General features: G+C 41.9%; 1 protein-coding gene and 1 long non-coding RNA gene across 2 annotated transcripts; both read right to left on the minus strand.

Moving 5' to 3' along the window:
• Positions 1-6,264: 6,264 nt before the first annotated feature.
• Positions 6,265-7,340, minus strand: LOC136474830 (uncharacterized). The gene is made up of 3 exons (XR_010763029.1): positions 6,789-7,340; positions 6,398-6,473; positions 6,265-6,310 (listed from the first exon to the last, which is right to left on the minus strand). It is a non-coding gene; the product is annotated as an uncharacterized lncRNA (long non-coding RNA).
• A 1,943-nt stretch (positions 7,341-9,283) lies between these two features.
• Positions 9,284-10,920, minus strand: LOC136474836 (small ribosomal subunit protein eS19). The gene is made up of 4 exons (XM_066472411.1): positions 10,742-10,920; positions 9,913-10,003; positions 9,631-9,814; positions 9,284-9,550 (listed from the first exon to the last, which is right to left on the minus strand). The coding sequence occupies exons 1-4, from the start codon at positions 10,829-10,831 to the stop codon at positions 9,478-9,480; spliced, it is 438 nt and encodes a 145-aa protein (XP_066328508.1). The 5' UTR covers positions 10,832-10,920; the 3' UTR covers positions 9,284-9,477.
• Positions 10,921-18,031: the final 7,111 nt, after the last annotated feature.

The raw sequence follows: 18,031 nt of genomic DNA on the forward strand, positions 1-18,031 counted from the left end.
ATCGCTTGTACGATGATTGGATTCTCAACTTAAGTGGGAATTCTTTTTAGACCCTGGCACCACGTGCCTGTGTCACCTACTACCAGGCTCGGGGACAAAGTGGGCACACTTCACCTTGCGGTGAATGTGCTTATTTTATCGACCCCTATGCTCTGACCATTGGCCATAACTACTATTGTACAAGGGTCACTTATATTTCTTTTTAGAAATACAAGTGGGCACACTTGATCAGGAAAGGAATCTTTTTCTTTTTTCTTTAGAGCACCATGCATTCTTCGGAAAACCGCAATCTTCAGCTATAATTGTGGTCTACTACTCTCTGTGCTGACTAGAATACTGGCACATTTGCTTGGTCAATGTTTCAGTCAGTTGGAGTTGACATGAAGATAGATCGCGTTAGTTGAAGAAGATCGAACGGCGTGTCGCAACATAATACATGGTGCTCAGGGACTAGCTGTGGGGGTATTAACCCCTATATCCTTATGGCTAGGCTTAGGCCAGCCCGAACCAGAGGGTCTGGCCCACTAGAAGACGACACGTGGCCTGGCCAATCTGCTTGGAGTCCCGCGTAAGGAATCAAAGCAGATTTAGAGATCAAGCAAGATCCTGGTCGGATAGAATAGGAATCCTTATCCAGCCACCTATGGCAATTGTAACTGGTTAGGATTAGTTTTCAGATCTATAACCCTAGCCCCCAGACTATATAAGGCAGGCAGGGGACCCCTCTAAAAAACATCTCTCATTGACATATAGTAATACAATCAGACACAGGATGTAGATATTATGCCTTCATGGTGGCTGAACCTGGATAAAACATCTTGTCTGTCTTGCGTCACCATCTTGTTTATAGCTTGCACATCTATCTACCAATAATCTACTACCTTGGATATACCCCTAGGTAGACTGTCGACCATATTTTGTCGACAGTCTCTGACCGGACGCTGGGTCACTTAGTGATCGGACGCTGACAGGGTGCGTCCGGTCCTACTGACATGGCGGCGCATAGGGGAGTCACCGTGTGACCGGACGCTGGGTGTGTCCGGTCATGAAAAATCATTTCTGGATGCTTATTGGAAATGACCGGACGCTGAGGTCTAGTGTTCGGTCACTTTGAGCTGCTGCATCCGGTCTTCACTCGACCGTTGGGATCGGGCGCTTAGTATTTAAAGAGAAGAGACACATGGCAAGCATCAGGCGACCGGACGCTGAGTTCCTGTGTCCGGTCGATATAATCGGAGCGTTTGGTCACCCCATGTTGTGCCCAGTGAAGGGATACAACGGCTCTATTCGTGGGGGCTCTCTATTTAAGCCCCATGGCCGGCTCAAGCTCACTCTCTTGGCCATTTGCATTGACATAGCAACCTTGTGAACTTAGCCAAAGCCCTCCCTCTCATCTCCATCATTGATTCATCATCTTTGTAAGATTGGGAGTGAATCCAAGTGCATTGCTTGAGAGTTTGCATCTAGAGACACTTGGTGTTCGTGTTTCGCTTGTTACTCTTGGTGGTTGCCACCACCTAGACGGCTTAGAGCAACGAGGATCGTCGAGCGAAGGTTGGTGATTGTCTTCGGCTCCGATCGTGGTGATTGTGAGGGGTTCTTGACCTTTCCCCGGCAGAGAGGCAAAAGGTACTCTAGTGGATTGCTCGTGGCTTGTGTGATCCTCATCTTGTGTTGGTTGTACGGCACCCTATTGAGGATTTGGCGTGTGATGCTAATTAGCGCGTGAACCTCCAAGTGAGTGAATCGCCACAACGAGGAGTAGCTTGCCGGCAAGCAAGTGAACACCGGTAAAAAAATCATTGTGTTCATTATTTGATTCTAAGGTGATTGATCTTCATTTATATTGATTATTGTGATTGATTGGTTCACTCCTCGACACGGTGGTATAACTATCTTGCTCTCTCTTTACATTACCGTAAACTAGTTATCAAGCTCTTTAGTGTATCTAGTTATGAGAGCTTATTAGTTTGGTTAGTGTGGCTCTTTAGTTAGTCTTTAAGAGCATACTAACTTAGTGTAGTGGCATAGCTATTGTGTGGTTAGAGACAATAGAAACTAAAATTACGGTAGGTGGCTTACATTTTTAGTAGGCTAGCACAACACTTGCTTCGTCTCATAATTGTCTAACCGTTTTGTTAAGTGTTGTTGTAGAAATTTTTATTAGGCTTTTCACCTCCCTCTAGCCATTAGGACCTTTCACCGCGTCCTGGGGAGCCTAGCTCAATAGCTGGGCAGCAGTGGCTTGCTGCTGGCTGGCTGGCCCATGGCCTTGGGTGGGTGCCATCGGCTCTGCCGCTAGGGTGATCATCTGGGCCGGCGGCGTTGGCGCAGCATGCGTCATCAACCTTCTTCAAGGTGTCGCCGATGCTCTGTTCATCCTATGGATAAAAATCTGGTATGTGCTTCTCCGAACGATGTTGGCATCCGCGATGCCATCCCCTTCTTGAAGGCTTCGTTTGGGGCACTCCAGCTACCACAACTCTATTCCCCACGCGTCGTTCGTCGGTGTTGTTGCTTGCCCTGTTGTGCCTATCTGTGCTTTAACTCTATCTTCGTATTGGTTTGTCCTTCGGTGTTTGATGTTGTCGCTGTCGTTCGGTTATTTGGCGGATGCTTTGCCGCTGTTGCTGCTTGGGTGGATGCTTGGCCACCTCGTCGCGTCGGTCTCCACGCTCATTCAGCTGCAGAGCTTGTGATGACCCTCATTACGGATGCTTTGCCGTAATGGTCCTTTTTCGGCGGATGCTTGACCGTCGTGGTCGTTTCTTGAGCGGATGCTTTGCCGCTGTTGTCGTGTCAGCTCCCTTGGCTTCCTTGGTGGATGCTACCGGAAGCTCGCCTCGTGGCTATCGCGGCTACACTACACCATATGCTACCAATGTGTTTTTGTCTTCCTATAATAGGCTCAGTCTGTAAGGGTTTGGTGGTGGAGGCCCCCTCCCCGTGCTGTCTTGTTGTATCGTTTGTGTTCGTAGGATTGCGCTGATAATTCTAAGATTATCTACCAGTCCTTCGTAACTAAAAAAAAGTCTGCTTCTGCTTAATGAAATCCATGACTGAGGTACGTTCGAGAAAAAAAAAGATCTGTTTTGCAGGTTCATTATGCGGTGGAAGCTGACATTATGGTCATAAATGCACAGGTACCGAGGGGTGCCATGCTTTCTTGTGCAGGTCCACATATGGCTGGCCATATGGCTGGTTGGTCTTTTTTTTAGCCGGAGCAGTGTTTTTCTCTCAAAAAAAATCAGCATGTTCGGCAGCCCAGCGACCTGAATACTTGTAGCATCAATGCTCGCAAAGCTGGTCTAGGAATTTTCATCCTGGGGTGTGTTTAGTTCGCGAAATGAAAATTTTTGGATGTCACATCGGATGTTTTGGAGATGTCGGAAGGGGTTTTCGGATACTAATAAAAAAAACTAATTACATAGCTCGCTTGGAAACAGCGAGACGAATTTATTAAGCCTAACTAATCCATCATTAGCGCATGTTAGTTACTGTAGCACTTATGGCTAATAATAGACTACTTAGTCTTAAAACATTCGTCTCGCGATTTCCAAACAAGTTGTGCAATTAGTTTTTTTTCGTCTATATTTAATACTCAATGCATGTGCTACAAGATTTGATATGATAGTTTTTGGTGAAAAATTTTAAGAACTAAACCAGCCCCTGAACCCAAGTCACCAAATCAAGTACTTCATCAAAGCGCAAATCAATCAAGCTACTTCTGTCCTTATGACAGAAGCTGTGGCTATAGCGCTTGCTGCTCGAATTACTTCTTTGCTAGGCATAAGAGATGCCTCTTTTCTCACTGACAGCCAGCTCCTTGTCCGCTTTTTCAATGGCTCACAATTATGCACACCACCCCGCTGGGACATCAAGCCTTTCACCCAAAGTTTCCTCAATGCGGTGGCTGGCTCCAATAGCAAAGTCTTCAAGATTGACAGGCACCTCAATACAACTGCCCATCTATTAGCCAATCAGGCTTTTAGGTACTCTGAGCCTCAATGTAATCATAGAACATTTTGTTGTACCAATGCAAATCACGATTGCAGCTGCCCTCTGATCATGGCACTGCAGAATGTACCTTTGGACCTGTACTCCCTAATTGCAGCATCTTACTGCTAATAATAAAAGTACTTGTTATCAAAAAAAAAAAAAAAAAAAAGAGGAGGATACGTGGACAGCTTCCGCCGCCTGGGATGCCGCTCGACTCCCTCGTCTGCAACGCCGCCATCTACCGGCCCACAGCACGGACGCCAACGTTCACGGTGGACGGGTACGTGATGATCGACGGCTCCGCGGCCTCGCTGGCCGGGAACATCCCGCCCAAGTTCGGGCTGGGTGACCTCCGCCGGCCTCGCGGTGGGCCTGTGTGGCCAGAACGGGTCCGCCGTGAGGCTACACCACGAGGCTGTTCCGCGAGCACATCCCGCTGTTCTGGCTGCTCTTCCCGCCGTTCCAGAAGTTCATCACCGTTCACCGAGGGATGCATCTCTGTACACAGGAAGCCAGCCATGGAAGTCACAAAGCTTTTGTGTACGTGGTTGTTCTTAGGAGGAAGAAGATGATGTTAATTAAAAAAATACCATTGAACGATATTTTGGGAGTCACTTTTTTCAGAAACCGTTGGAGATGCACATATTTATTCCTCCCAATTTTTTTTAGTTGAAAAACACCATGGTTTTGGGAAGAAAATATTAGAAACTCTCGGAGATGCTCTAAGATGAGCTAGGTCTAATTTTTACTTGGCCCAAAATGTGCTGGTTTACTGAATAGTTGTTCATGTTCTCAGAAATCCTTTCAGTTATTACGAGCTAAAAACATGGTTTTGCTGAACTGATCACAATCTCATCATGTTCGATAAGTTCTCAACAAATGGATGCAACATAATGTTGAACTGTTCTCAGAAATACTCTCAGTTACGAGCTAAAAACATGGTTTTGCTGAACTGATCACAATCTCACCATGTTCGATAAGCTCTCAGCAAATGGATGCAATATAATGTTGAACAGAGTCATGAGCACTGTCTCCTATTGTAATAATAATGCTGGTGACGAGCCCAGCCAGTAGACCTTGATTCTCAATCACAGCAGAGTGACTGCACGCGAAACAGACAGATTGCAACACAAAATATAAAGACATGACATTAACCATGGCCAAACCCTTCGTAACTAGAGACTAGCACGATACGCGCGCTTCGCTGCGTGCACCTGCTATACACGGCCATGGTAATTATGTTGGTTTAATATATCGATTTAGACCATACGTGTTGATATGTGTAGATAGGTGGTGCATTGCTATGGGGCGACGACTTCATCACCAGTACATCGTTCTAGGCTTCTTGCTGTAACAATGTGTGTTTATTGGTTTTAGGCTGTTATATATGATTTTTCACATGAATTTTACTCAGAATCTGAAGTCATAAGTAGTAAAAATGAAGGCAATAAAACCAGTTACTGATCTAACTCATGCAGTAAACAGAACTCCCACTACAAATTTATATACTATAGATAAATAAATTGAACATGACGTCTACATTATTAAGATGAAGAATCGCATAATGACCATGTGCAGAAGGACAGGCAACCGATATGGCTAAGGATGACACATTGTTTTCCAATAAAACAAATTTTGTAACTTCTCTACCTCCTAGTTGCTAATTCCCATAATATCATGACATCAAACTAAACAGTTTCTCTATACCAAGATGAACCAAACACTTTAGCTGAAGTTGAGAACATACACATATCAGGTGTCATCATATCATATTATAGTAAGTAGGAACATAACAATGTAACACCTATCAGAGCATTATGCATAGATAGATGCCAGAGTAGATGAGACAAACAGGGGAAGCCTCTTTAGGTCTTACGAATTGAAACTCCAACAAAACTTAGTTTGATTTATTACACTTACTGAGTGTTCCAAAAGTAGAAATTGTTCCATAAATGAAAAGGATAAATTAAACAACCCGAACCATGCCAGCAAAATATGGCACTATATACTTTACTAAGATTGACTTTTTCAAGTAGGACTTGACTACATGAAAAAATTTTGAGCTAGGCATAGAGGCATCTTTTTTAATATGATCCTATTTTGAATAGAAGGGGAAAACAACTAACAATTCAGACTTAGAATTATAAAGGAATCCGCTCAGATAAGTGAACATATAATTTTTAATCAATACAAAAGGCACATTGCTTGCCTTGACTATTATAATCTCACCTTAAGAGTATATCCTCAACTAACATTAAAAAAGGATACAATTGTAGTAACCTCTCCTTTTCGTCTACTCAAACCAACTGGTCTGTAAAAAAGCAAGTTTCTTTTTATATAGCTAGAAAAAGATGTGCTAGAATAGATGAAATAAGGAGGAGGCAAAGTTCATTCCTACCATTGAGGCGGTAATTGGAGAACAAAAAGAATTCACATATCATGTTTATAGGATCCACACACCATGATGAGTTTATCTGCGTAGCACAACACAGAGCGATGAGTTGCAAGTCCAAACATCTGCAAAGTACATATCTAGTCAAATGTATAATCCTGATCCATTAGCACCAGCATGCATACATAATTTTCTGAATGAAACAAATTAAGGGACAACTAAAAAATTCAACATACAAACCAATTGTTCTAAACTAATTTATGGAAAGCTAAGTTTTTTGGAGCTAAAAAAGCAAACTATAGGGAATGATCAAAATTTCCAAGGTAACTACTTTATTAGGCCATCTAGAAACCACACAACAGGAACCGAGTGCACATGATCACAGGTAGTAACTTACCATGAAAAATAATTCATCTTGCATACTTGCTACGTCAGGAAACTGACAAATTAAGGTCCTCTAGGTCCCATGGTTCTGAAGCAAAGAAAAAAGATATGAGAATAACAGATGCATCAGTGAAGAGATTTACGATCAGCACTGTAATAGAAAAAGAGTCAAGCATATTGGTTCACATATTACTATGCAGTCAGCTCAGCTTATTTGAATCCCTACAAAGTGAAGCATTACCACTTTCACCAAAATGGTACCCTAATTTCACTACAAAGCAAACAAAAAACCAAGTACAGACAAATTGACAAAGTGAAGCATCACAACAGAGACATATCATCGAATACGCAGGATGCAAAAAGCAGAGTAACGTATTGAGTCTGGCCGCTTCAAGGTTGCACATGCTGCTGCTCTCCAGGCTTGGGAACGCCACGAACCAGCATTGCACAAGATGTTTCTCAACCGGCTTGAACGCCACAAATTCCAGTAGCTGGAGGCCATCACGGCGTAGCCGTTGTGCTGAGTGCCATAATCCATTTGTGCCGCATGGGACTTCCACTGCCGGGACCTGAGAGTAGAAAATAAAGAGAAATTGGAGATTAAAACAAAACTACAATTGAGAGAGGGGGGTGGAGATTAGGGCCATCACATACCTATCACCTTGGCCACCTCGTCTTTCAGTTGGAGAAAGCTTTATCTCGCCATCATCAGTGTTGCTTTGACGAAAAAGCGAGGCAGCATGGACGACACCACATGGCTTAACCTGCCTACTGATGGCACCGCGACGGTGGATCCGGCGTCGGCGGCGGTAGACTCGACGCTAGTGTTGGTGGACCCGATGTGGATGCGCGCATGGCGAGCAGATCCGTCGTTGCCGCCTGAGCACGCACGAGCGATGACGATCTGAGAAAGGGCGGCGTGGGATGGGATCGGGGGAAGCGAGGGAGGGGGCGACGACAGAAAGGGGAGGCGCCGAGGAGGAAGAGGAAGGGGGCGACGACGGAGAGCACGATAAGTGGAGGACGGAGACGGAGGGCTGGTTTCAAACGGTGCCGGAGAGAACGAAGAGCTGAGGACGGAGGGGTGGGGAACAGACAGCGACTGATTTGTGCAGCTCTGATTGGAGTACAGTCGCACAGGCCTCAGTTGGCCTCCGAATAACTACGGGGGAATTTCTGGTGTGCTATTAAAAAAAAGATCATAATGAGTCTCTAGAAAAATTTAGCGGTCTTCAGCGTTACTGCTCTAACTTTTTTGTGCTCTCCTGTGCCACTAGCCGTCAGTTTGAACTTTAACGGTGTCAACTGCAGGTGTGAAAAGTCAAAAATACCCTTAAGTCTAAATATGTCATTAATTTTTTAGCATCTAACGACTTCAAATAAAAAAAACTCAAAACTAGAAAGATCTCATCGAGATCTATAATTTTCATATAAAAAATATCTTCATTTAATTCCGTAAAAAAATATAATTTAATATGATTAATATATCTTAGAAAAATCATATCTTTTTCCGAAATTAATAAAGATAATTTTTATATGAAAATTATATATCTCGACGAAACCTACAACTTTCTAGTTTTGAGTTTTTTCATTTAAAGTCGTTAAGATGTTCAAAAAAATAATGACATATTTAGACTTAAAGATATTTTCGACTTTTCACACCTACAGTTTGACACCATTAGAGCCTAAACTGACGCCAGTGGCATGGAGAGCACAAAAAAAAAGTTGCAATGGTACTGAAGACCACTAAACTTTTCCAATGACTCCAAGAGAATTACGATCTTTTTTAATGACACACAAAACATTTCCCCAATAACTTCTAGTTGAGGGAGTAATTATACATAGGACTGGAAAAGCCGAAGCAAGATGATTAGGATCAGCGGCCAATCTACAAATTTACAAACGTTGCACAAACGTGGGGGATTCTTAAGGAGACTTTAGTCAAGAGTGACAACTTCAACTTCAGAGGCGTTTTACAGCACAATGATAGAGTTAGGATGGTCAGTACATGAACTGTGAGAGCTTGCTGAACGCGAGGGGACGCCAAGTTACTCCGTACTTCTTTAATGGCATGAATGAAATGTAATAATGCCTCTCTTTTTTCCTCAAAAACCACAGTTTAGGCAACTGAGAAGAAATAGGAATTCGCATAGACCTCAGGGGGTGTTTAGTTGGGCAAAGTTTGCGACAAACTTTGCTTTGCATAGTGAAGATTCCTTACCTTAGCATTTCATTTGTATTTATGAATTATTATCCAAACATTAATTAATTAGACTTAAAAAATTCGTCTCACAAAGTTAAAGCAAACTGTGCAATTAGTTTTTGATTTTCGTCTACATTTTGTACTCCATGCATGTACCACAAGTTTGATGTGACGAAGAATCTTCTTTTTACATGATGCACTTTTCAGGAGTTTGGAGGAACTAAACAAGGGCTTAATCTATTCAATGCTATATCAATAAGATCTGTACCAAAAGGAAGACTCGTCATTGATATCAGCTCAGACACTTCGCAAACATATTTCTTCGGTTCCAGAATGAGTTTAAATACTACATAGGTACGGAAAATATAGTGGGGCGCCATAGCTAGATGCATTGAACCTTAAAGTTCTCTTAACTCAAAAACCCTAATCCAAAGTGCAAATAAAGTGTAGCCATCTCAACCATCAAACATGACATCATAGGAACCGAAGATGAGACTGCTCAAGCTTCAACAGCAACCCTTCCAGCCACTTGGTCCAGATCACGCCTTCCCTGCGACGTGATGAGCCTTCCACTGCAACACAACGTCCAATAAGCAAACTTCCACAGCCAGAAAAAGTCGTCAGTAAGAAAGGGGTATAGCAGTTCAAATACCCCTTGGGATCGACATCAATGATGCCCATCTTCTGCAGCTGCTGCAGGATGTTGCGTGAAATGGCACCACTGCTCTTGCAGAAGTGTGGTGGGCGGGAGCCATTCCTCTGGCGGCCACCGTAAATCTTCTGGAAGCCACCGACACCAATCCCTTGCCTCAGGTAGATCTTCCTTGCAATGGATGCTGGAGTTGAAGAAAATTAAAAATCTGCTAGAGTGCAAAATCTGGACATTGAAGTTTATACTACTAAATGATTTTACCAAACAAACAAGATCCCTTACCAGCCCTGGTGTAGTACCAGTCAGGGTCATAAGGAGGGAGCTCCTTGAACCTCGCAGTCTTCACAATGTCAACCCACTCAGGGAGCTCCATCTAACAGAAGACAGAGGATACTTATAAGGAATTACACATAGCAACATAGGAATATAGTAATTATCAATACCAAGAAAGGAATATAGTCATTATCGATACCAGAAAACCGATGCAATTTAGGAAACATTTTCCCAACCTCAACTCTAGACTGTTTGCTTGCCAATACAACACAGACTTGTTTCTTGAAGTAACAAAAGCTTTAACTATGATTTTGAATTAATAGCCTAATAAAAAAGAAAGCTCGATAATAGCAGCACTTGAGCTAAATATAATAAGCAGCCTACTATTCAGCATGAGAGAAATGGAATCAGTGTTCAACTTCCTGAATCAGAGCAAAGGTTCAGACCACACCCAAGGGCTAACCACTGTCTTGACGGATATCAATAGAAAACAAAATAAATCGCAACTCATATAAGGCCTGCATAGATGAGTGCTCAGGGAATTTTCAGCGTGTACAGTAAAAAATTGCCTAAAACCCACGCATATGGACAAGAAAAAACCACTTTACAAACAGGCTTTTATGCACAGGTGATCTAGACTTGAATAAGAAAAGCTGCCACGGAGGCCTAAGACTCAAAAGAACGGCCTTGCTTATGCCTAACAGATCCGAATTAGTAGTTATGTGAGCAAATCACACTCCAACCTACCAATCAAATGTCCAGAAGGCACACAACATAAACGGTGAAATTGTTTCGATATGGTCTGGGTAGCAACGGTGGGCGAGTCGGACACGGTTACCTTGCCAGAGCGCTTGAGGTGGGCGGAGTAGGCCTTGACGAACTCGTGGGGGTTGACATCCTTCACCGTCCTCGCCGTAGATGCCGCCATCCTGCCGCCGCCGCCACGGAACGAGAGAGAGGCAGGTAGTGTGGATGTGGATGCGGCTGCTCTGGGACTAGGGTTTGGTGGAGCGGTGTAGGAGGCGGAGCGTATAGGATTTATATATGACGATGGGGTTGGCATTTGGGCGTCGGACGAGGATCCAACGGTTGCGATGGGGTGAGCGGCTGGGTTAGGGTTGGCGATGGGTACGGGCAGGCCGAGCACGGTGTAAACGGGCCAAGCTGAAGTTGGGCCGAGAGGTAACAAAGCGATGAAAACGGATAGTAGCAGTAGGATGAAAGCGGATAGGATCGACATTGATATTATATTTGTTTTCATATTTTAGTCTGATTTAAATTTGAATAGGGATAGTATCAATCATGTCGGATATGATACAATTGGATATCGATATCATAAATATGCGATTTCAATATTCGGATGGATATCGATATCATAAATATGCGATTTTAATATTCGGATACGGATACGGTATCGGACGTTGAATATCTGGACTCAGATACGGACAGATCTGAACCCCTCTAAACGAATTTGGTCTCGAATATGGTCGGAAAATAACCGTGCCGTTTTCATCCCTACTCTTCGGAATGTTTCTAAAAAAACAAGAAATGAAAAGAAAAGGAAAAAAACTATTCGGAATCCGTTTGGGGCTCGTAGCCCTCTTGCATGAGGAGTCCTTTCAGTTTTCCTTTCCTCTCGTTGTCTGCTGTCTGTGTCTCTCATCCACCGAACGTGGAGAAGGTGACTCCCTTCTCTTCCTTCCACTTGCAATCGGTCTTTGCACTCTTTCACAACTTCTTTTCCCCGGAAGCCTAGGTTTTCTTTAAATTAAAACATTAAAAAGTCGTTAACCAAGTATATGCTTGTCTCTAGAAAAAGCCCAAATATAGTCTCTTGTTTCTATATTATAGTTTAATTTGGTTTTGTTCTAAGTCAAATTCTGTATTTTTAAGTATTTAAAAAAAAAAATAACCAACATCCACAACATATTCTTCATGGAATGTATTAAAAAACATAATCAAAATTTAAAAGTTCGGATTAGAATAAAAATGAAATAACCTATAGAACATTAGCTCAACTCAAATCTCTTTTTGCATCCACAAAACAAAGACGACAACATCCAGGCGAGGAGCCAGCAAAACATGTCATAATTAGATAACCAAACAAATAGGCATTGATACCAGTATACAACATATTGGGTGCAACCGGTTAATTATTCAATGAGATTGTATGGAGGTCGTTCAGACGACGAAAGGATGATTCACAGCAAATTCAGCGGCAGCTTTATATGATGAATGCAATATAATTTGGAGTGTTTTTTAGGATATAATGATCGAGCATGGCAATAGAGAGGCAAATCAAGCAGCGCAAAATTTAGTTAGAAGAGCGATACAATCGAAGCAAAATTATACTTGGGACGATGAGCCCCCGAGCTTTATTCTTGATTTCCTAGCGAATGGTGTAGCTATCATGAATGAATAAAGTCTGCCATATTATTTAAAAAACGAGAACAAGGTATACTCTCGTCGTTTCCCTTTTAGGATCCGATCGAAATGCATAAATCATATAAAAATTTCGTATGAATGAGTTCAATTTTACAGAAAAATGTAAAAACAGAAAGTTCTTCCTACGTTTTGAACAAACCCTTATGAAACGTATTTTTAGTATTCAAAAAGAGTCAAATCTTATTGAATTTGACTAACAATTTGTTAAATTTAAACTACGTGCATAGCTAGTGTACGAGTGTTGCATTAGTATATTCCCATTCACAAATAATTTTGCCTAAGATGGAGGGAAGAATAATCACTTTGCAATTAAAAGCAGTATAACAATCTCGTAATACACTATATAAATGCTCATGCGTTACGACGGAAACAAAATAATACCTGGCCCTCAATGTGTGCTAGTGTCTTTGTGTGTCGTGTGTCACTTGAGGTGTTGTTTTGGGTTCTAACCACCCTGGGTCTTTCTCGATTTGCATCCCCAATTCATGTGTATCGTTTGGTTTCCTGAATGCAATGTTTCTCATGTCGCAGTGCAAAATTTTGTGCGTTGCAAGATGCATAAAAATTTCAATGTTTTCATAATTGGTCAGTAACAATAGTGATGACTGTCGCCACCTCAAGTCATTTCTAACATAAACAAGGCAACCTTCTGAACCTACCAAGACACTTGCTCTCGATGACAGTTAAGCTCTAGTATCTCGGCGCCATCACAAGGCTGGACACGGACTATTTACGATGTCGCGCAACCAGCTGCACCTCCTGTCCCTCCATCAGGTGCCACTACTTTTACGGGCTTCCCAACCAATCAACCATCCAGCGTCCTCCACATTTGTGGTCAAATTGTACCACAGAACTCAAGTTTACATTGAGTTCTAAAATAGTTTGATACAACAAAAGCTTCATTCTGGAGCATCGATGGCAGCCCAATGTGAAAGCTCTATTTTGGTTTTGGTGAATTGATGAAACCCTAAGTGCTAACCTAGTTTATCAAGTGATTATGAGATAGGTAGAGTGGTGAAGCAAATGAAGATCATGACATGATGATAGTGATGCCATGGTGATGATCAAGTGCTTGGACTTGAAAAGAAGAAAGAGAAAAACAAAAGGCTCAAGGCAAAGGTATAAATAGTAGGAGTTATTTTATTTTGGTGATCAAGACACTTAGAGAGTGTGATCATATTTAGGTTCGATAGTCGTACTATTAAGAGGGGTGAAACTCGTATCGAAATACGGTTATCAAAATACCACTAGATGCTCTAACTCATTGCATATGCATTAAGGATCTAGTAGAGTGCTAACATCCTTGAAAATGTTTGTAAAAATATGCTAACACATGTGCACAAAGTGACACACTTGGTGGTTGGCACATTTGAGCAAGGGTTAGGAACTTCACCGGCACCCTAAATAGAAAAGACGAAGGTCACTGTAAGTGACCGGATGCTGGTCTCGGTTGGACCGGCACATCCGGTCAGTGGCAGCAGAGGGCGCGCAGCGTCGGTCTCTGACCGAACGCTGGGTCACAAACTGACCGAACGCTGGAAGGCTGCGTCCGGTCCTGCTGACGTGGCAACACACAGTGTTGAGGGTGACTAATCGGACGCTAGCTGTGTCCGGTCAAGCATGACCAGACGCGTCCGGTCGTGAAAAGTCGTCTCTGGATGCTTACTGGAAACGACCGGACGCTGGGGTTTAGCGTCCGGTCACTTTGAGCTGCCACGTCCGGTCGTCACTTGACCGTTGAGATCGGGCGATCAACATTTGATGAGAGGGGACACGTGGCACGCATCGCGTGACCGGACGTTGGACCGGAGCGTCCGATGACCCTATGTTGTGCCCAGTGAAGAGGTACAACGGCTATTTCGTGGGGGCTTCTATTTAAGCCCTATGGCCGGCTCAAGCTCACTCTCTTGGCCATTTGTATTGATATAACAACCTTATGAGCTTAGTCAAAGCCCTCCCACTTATCTCCATCATTGATTCATCATCTTTGTGAGATTGGGAGAGAATCCAAGTGTATTGCTTGAGTGTTTGCATCTAAATGCACTTGGTGTTTGTGTTTCGCTGTAGGATTCGCTTGTTACTCTTGATGGTTGCCGCCACCTAGATGCCTTGGAGCAGTGAGGATCGTCGAGCGGAGGTTGGTGATTGTCTCCGGCTCCGATCGTGGTGATTGTGAGGGGTTCTTGACCTTTCTCCGGCGGAGAGCCAAAATGTACTCTAGTGAATTGCTCGTGGCTTGTGTGATCCTCATTTTGTGTTGGTTGTGCGGCACCCTATTGAGGGTTTGGTGTGTGATGCCAATTAGCGCATGAACATTCAAGTAAGTGAATCGCCACAACGAGGACTAGCCTATCGGCAAGCAAGTGAACCTCGATAAAAAATCATTGTGTCATCATTTGATTCCGAGGTAATTGGTCTTCATTGTTATTCATTCTTGTGATTGATTGGCTCCTTTCTCGACACGGTGGTATAACCTTCTTGCTCACTCTCTTTACTTTACCGTAAACTAGTTGTTAAGCTTTTTAGTGTAGCTAGTTGTGAGAGCTTGTTAGTTTTGTTAGTGTGGCTCTTTAGTTAGCTTTTGAGAGCACACTAACTTAGTGTAGTGTCATAGCTATTGTGTGGATAAAAACTATATAAACTAGAATTGTGGTATGTGGCTTGCTTTTTAGTAGGCTAGCGCAACACTTGCTTCGCCTCATAATTGTCTAATTGGTTTGTTAAGTGTTGTTGTAGAAATTCTTAATAGGCTATTCACCCCCCTCTAACCATTAGGACCTTTCACAATGTTGTACTGCAAAATGCAAATAGGATGGTGATCTTCAATATCCGTTGTTTTCGGCTGATGGATACAAGCTAGTTTAAATTATTCATGGAATTAAGCTAGTTTAAATTATTCATGGAATTAATATGTAGAAAAAGTATTTGATGTATCTCTAAAAATCAAAGTGGGTGCTTGGGGCCAAATGAATCTGCAAATTGTAAAGGCAAACTTAGCAAAAATGTGATGAAGAAATGTTTATAGATAAAATGAAGACATGACTTGTGCATCTTATTATAGCACATATTGCTCAAAAGTTAAAATGCATGTATTATAGCACAAATTCCTTAAGCTTTGTGCATCATAAATTCCTTAAGCCTCAAAAGTTTAAATGTATCAGTCTAGGTAGTTCAAAACCTGAGAGGAACAGATGAAGGCACAGATTGCTCGTGCATCCATTTTCAGCAGAGAAGGCTTATTGCAAAACTGTCAAAATCAATAAGCGAATGTAGATAGTGATCCATAATCACCACAAATAAGCAAAGTCAGATAATGATCCATAATCACCTTGAATTTTTCAAATGTGCGGAGTCGCTTGGGAATTTGCTCCACTAGAGGAGAGAACACCTGAAGAACAGGTTTACAGCAGAGCAGTAGGGCGTATTGTCTAAAAAAAGATGGACACAATATCATCATTCATACATATCCACTCAATTTGATTAGCTGGTATCGTCGTGCCCAAAAGATATAAGACAGTTCAACACAATTCACTGCTAAAAAAAGATTTGGATGGTTTTCTGAATGAGATTCAGGCATATGAATTATGTCAGCTAATTTGGAACAACAGGTTTCAGTGTTCGGAAAGGTTGGTTCGATAAAACAGCAAATCATGTCTTCAAATCTTGAGCATAGGTTTTTTTCCACACAAGGATTCCATAAAAAATGTTTCTACCAAGTCAAAGAAACCAAGACCATGAACAAGATCTGGTTGGTAGGCACACATGACTATTAAAATTACAGCACAGGTGCAAATCATGAACATCGAGTCTTATTCTTCTCTATTTATATCTTTTTCCTTTTATTACTTCAGCAATTTGTGTGCAAGGACTGCTACTTAGTTGTGTTCTAAAACTTACCCAACCAAAATTAAGGCATTCGTACAAATTTTTGGCTACCCATTGATTTATTACAAAAAAATTGGCACATCAATTTCTATAGCCAAAATTATGGCAAGAATCTCGCTAGAAACTTATTCAATCTCACGAGAGGAGAAAGTGCTCGCTGCTATGTTATGGCACTGAACCGAATACATATCTGTATTTTTTTGTCCTAACTTTGACAAGCTTTAATTTTGATAAGCCTAAGTTTTAAGTTGCCATGATTTTGGTTGGGTTTTTACGGAATTCAACCAAACACGAACTGTCGTACTGAGACGGTGACTCCGGCACGGATAGACATGCTCCAATACAAAGGCCCCGTTCGCTTGGAGGAATCTGGAGGAAGAGAAAAACACTGTTCCGGATGAAAAAGAAACGGATCAAGCCGGGTTTAAAGGCATGCAAATGGGGCCAAAAAAGGATAACTATTGTGACTACATGAGTTACTCTCTATTCACAACCGCAAACCATTTGGGACCATACATCATTGAAATTCCTGATCATATCTAGACGCAGGAGATAAAAAAGGGGGCCCTATATGGATCATTATATTAAAGCAACTCCAACAGAAGAGCTATCCATGTTGTGTAATCTATATTTGACTATTTTAGGAAAAAAGAGAGAGTCCAACATATATTGTATTTAGCTTTCTAAAATAGCAAGTCATATATCCGGAATTCTCGCATGCTAAATATAGCTTGCATGTGCCGCTAGCCATTCATCTCACCATATTAGAAAGGTTGTTGGAGTTTTCTGTTTTTTTTTCTGGAATTTCTATTTTAGATGTTGGCTAAATCATGAGTTTAGCCATCTATTTTTACTAAGGATTTGCTCTTAGAGCTCATTTCTTGAACTCTGCAGACACACATGTGAGCCGGAACGAAACCTATGAATAGAAAGCGAACAAATAAACGCAGTGCAATGATAGTACCCTTTCAAAGCTATAAATAGAAAACAACTAACAGTACCATCGAGTATGCGAAAGTAGTACGCTCAAAGGAGGTAGAGCATTCGATTAGACGAATACAGGAGCCATCGATTTAGTACTGTGTTTTGATGAGGATGCCATGCTGCATATTTTTCAGCAGCTCGAGACTCCACTCTCCGTGGTCCTAGCTATCAATAGTACTAGAATTTTCTGCAAATATGAAGGAACAGCCTCTCTAATGGAGGGCATTGGTCCCCGCGCGGCAAATGCAAATGACGGATAGGTTCACTTCATATGGCCTCACCGTACTGTAATGATGAATACGAAAACTTGATTAACACGCTTTGTGAACTATTGGTGCCAGTAAAAGAAGTTAGCTGAGGTAATCAATGTCGAAGCAAAACTAATTCCGGCTAGATTTAAATAGAAAATAACATTTCAAGTATTCTTCTCATTTTCACGTGGACAAGGAAAAAAAACGAGGCTTCATTACTGGAACGTTTGGCAATTTGCAATTTTGCATTCAACTTTATGCTAGTAGTGAGCCGAGCATTATGGTTATGTTTCTTATGATTGAATGGGTTAAGTTCTTTACTTGGTACAAATGCTTGCATTTTACTAAATTTATCATTTAGTGTTTAATTGCACTATTCTCTCAACGGATGTCTACAAGCTGACAAAGCACGTGTGATGAGTTAGTCAATCTCGATCAACATGTTTAATTCCTAGGAGGTGCTATAAAAGTATGTTGTGCAATGTGCATGTGCGTGCTTATAGAATTACACAAAAAATTCGTTATCACAAAAATATTTAAAACAAATTTTATTTGATGTTGTT

Source organism: Miscanthus floridulus, chromosome 1 (assembly GCF_019320115.1).
Source record: "Miscanthus floridulus cultivar M001 chromosome 1, ASM1932011v1, whole genome shotgun sequence".
In the NCBI taxonomy this organism is placed as follows: domain Eukaryota; kingdom Viridiplantae; phylum Streptophyta; class Magnoliopsida; order Poales; family Poaceae; genus Miscanthus; species Miscanthus floridulus.

Excerpts from the sequence above, each read along its gene's own strand:
- LOC136474836 (XM_066472411.1), bottom strand. The coding sequence starts at position 10,831 with ATGGCGGCATCTACGGCGAGGACGGTGAAGGATGTCAACCCCCACGAG. Across the intron at positions 10,004-10,741 it reads ACCTCAAGCGCTCTGGCAAG|ATGGAGCTCCCTGAGTGGGT; the intron begins GTAACCGTGTCC and ends GTCTTCTGTTAG. Across the intron at positions 9,815-9,912 it reads CTGGTACTACACCAGGGCTG|CATCCATTGCAAGGAAGATC; the intron begins GTAAGGGATCTT and ends CTTCAACTCCAG.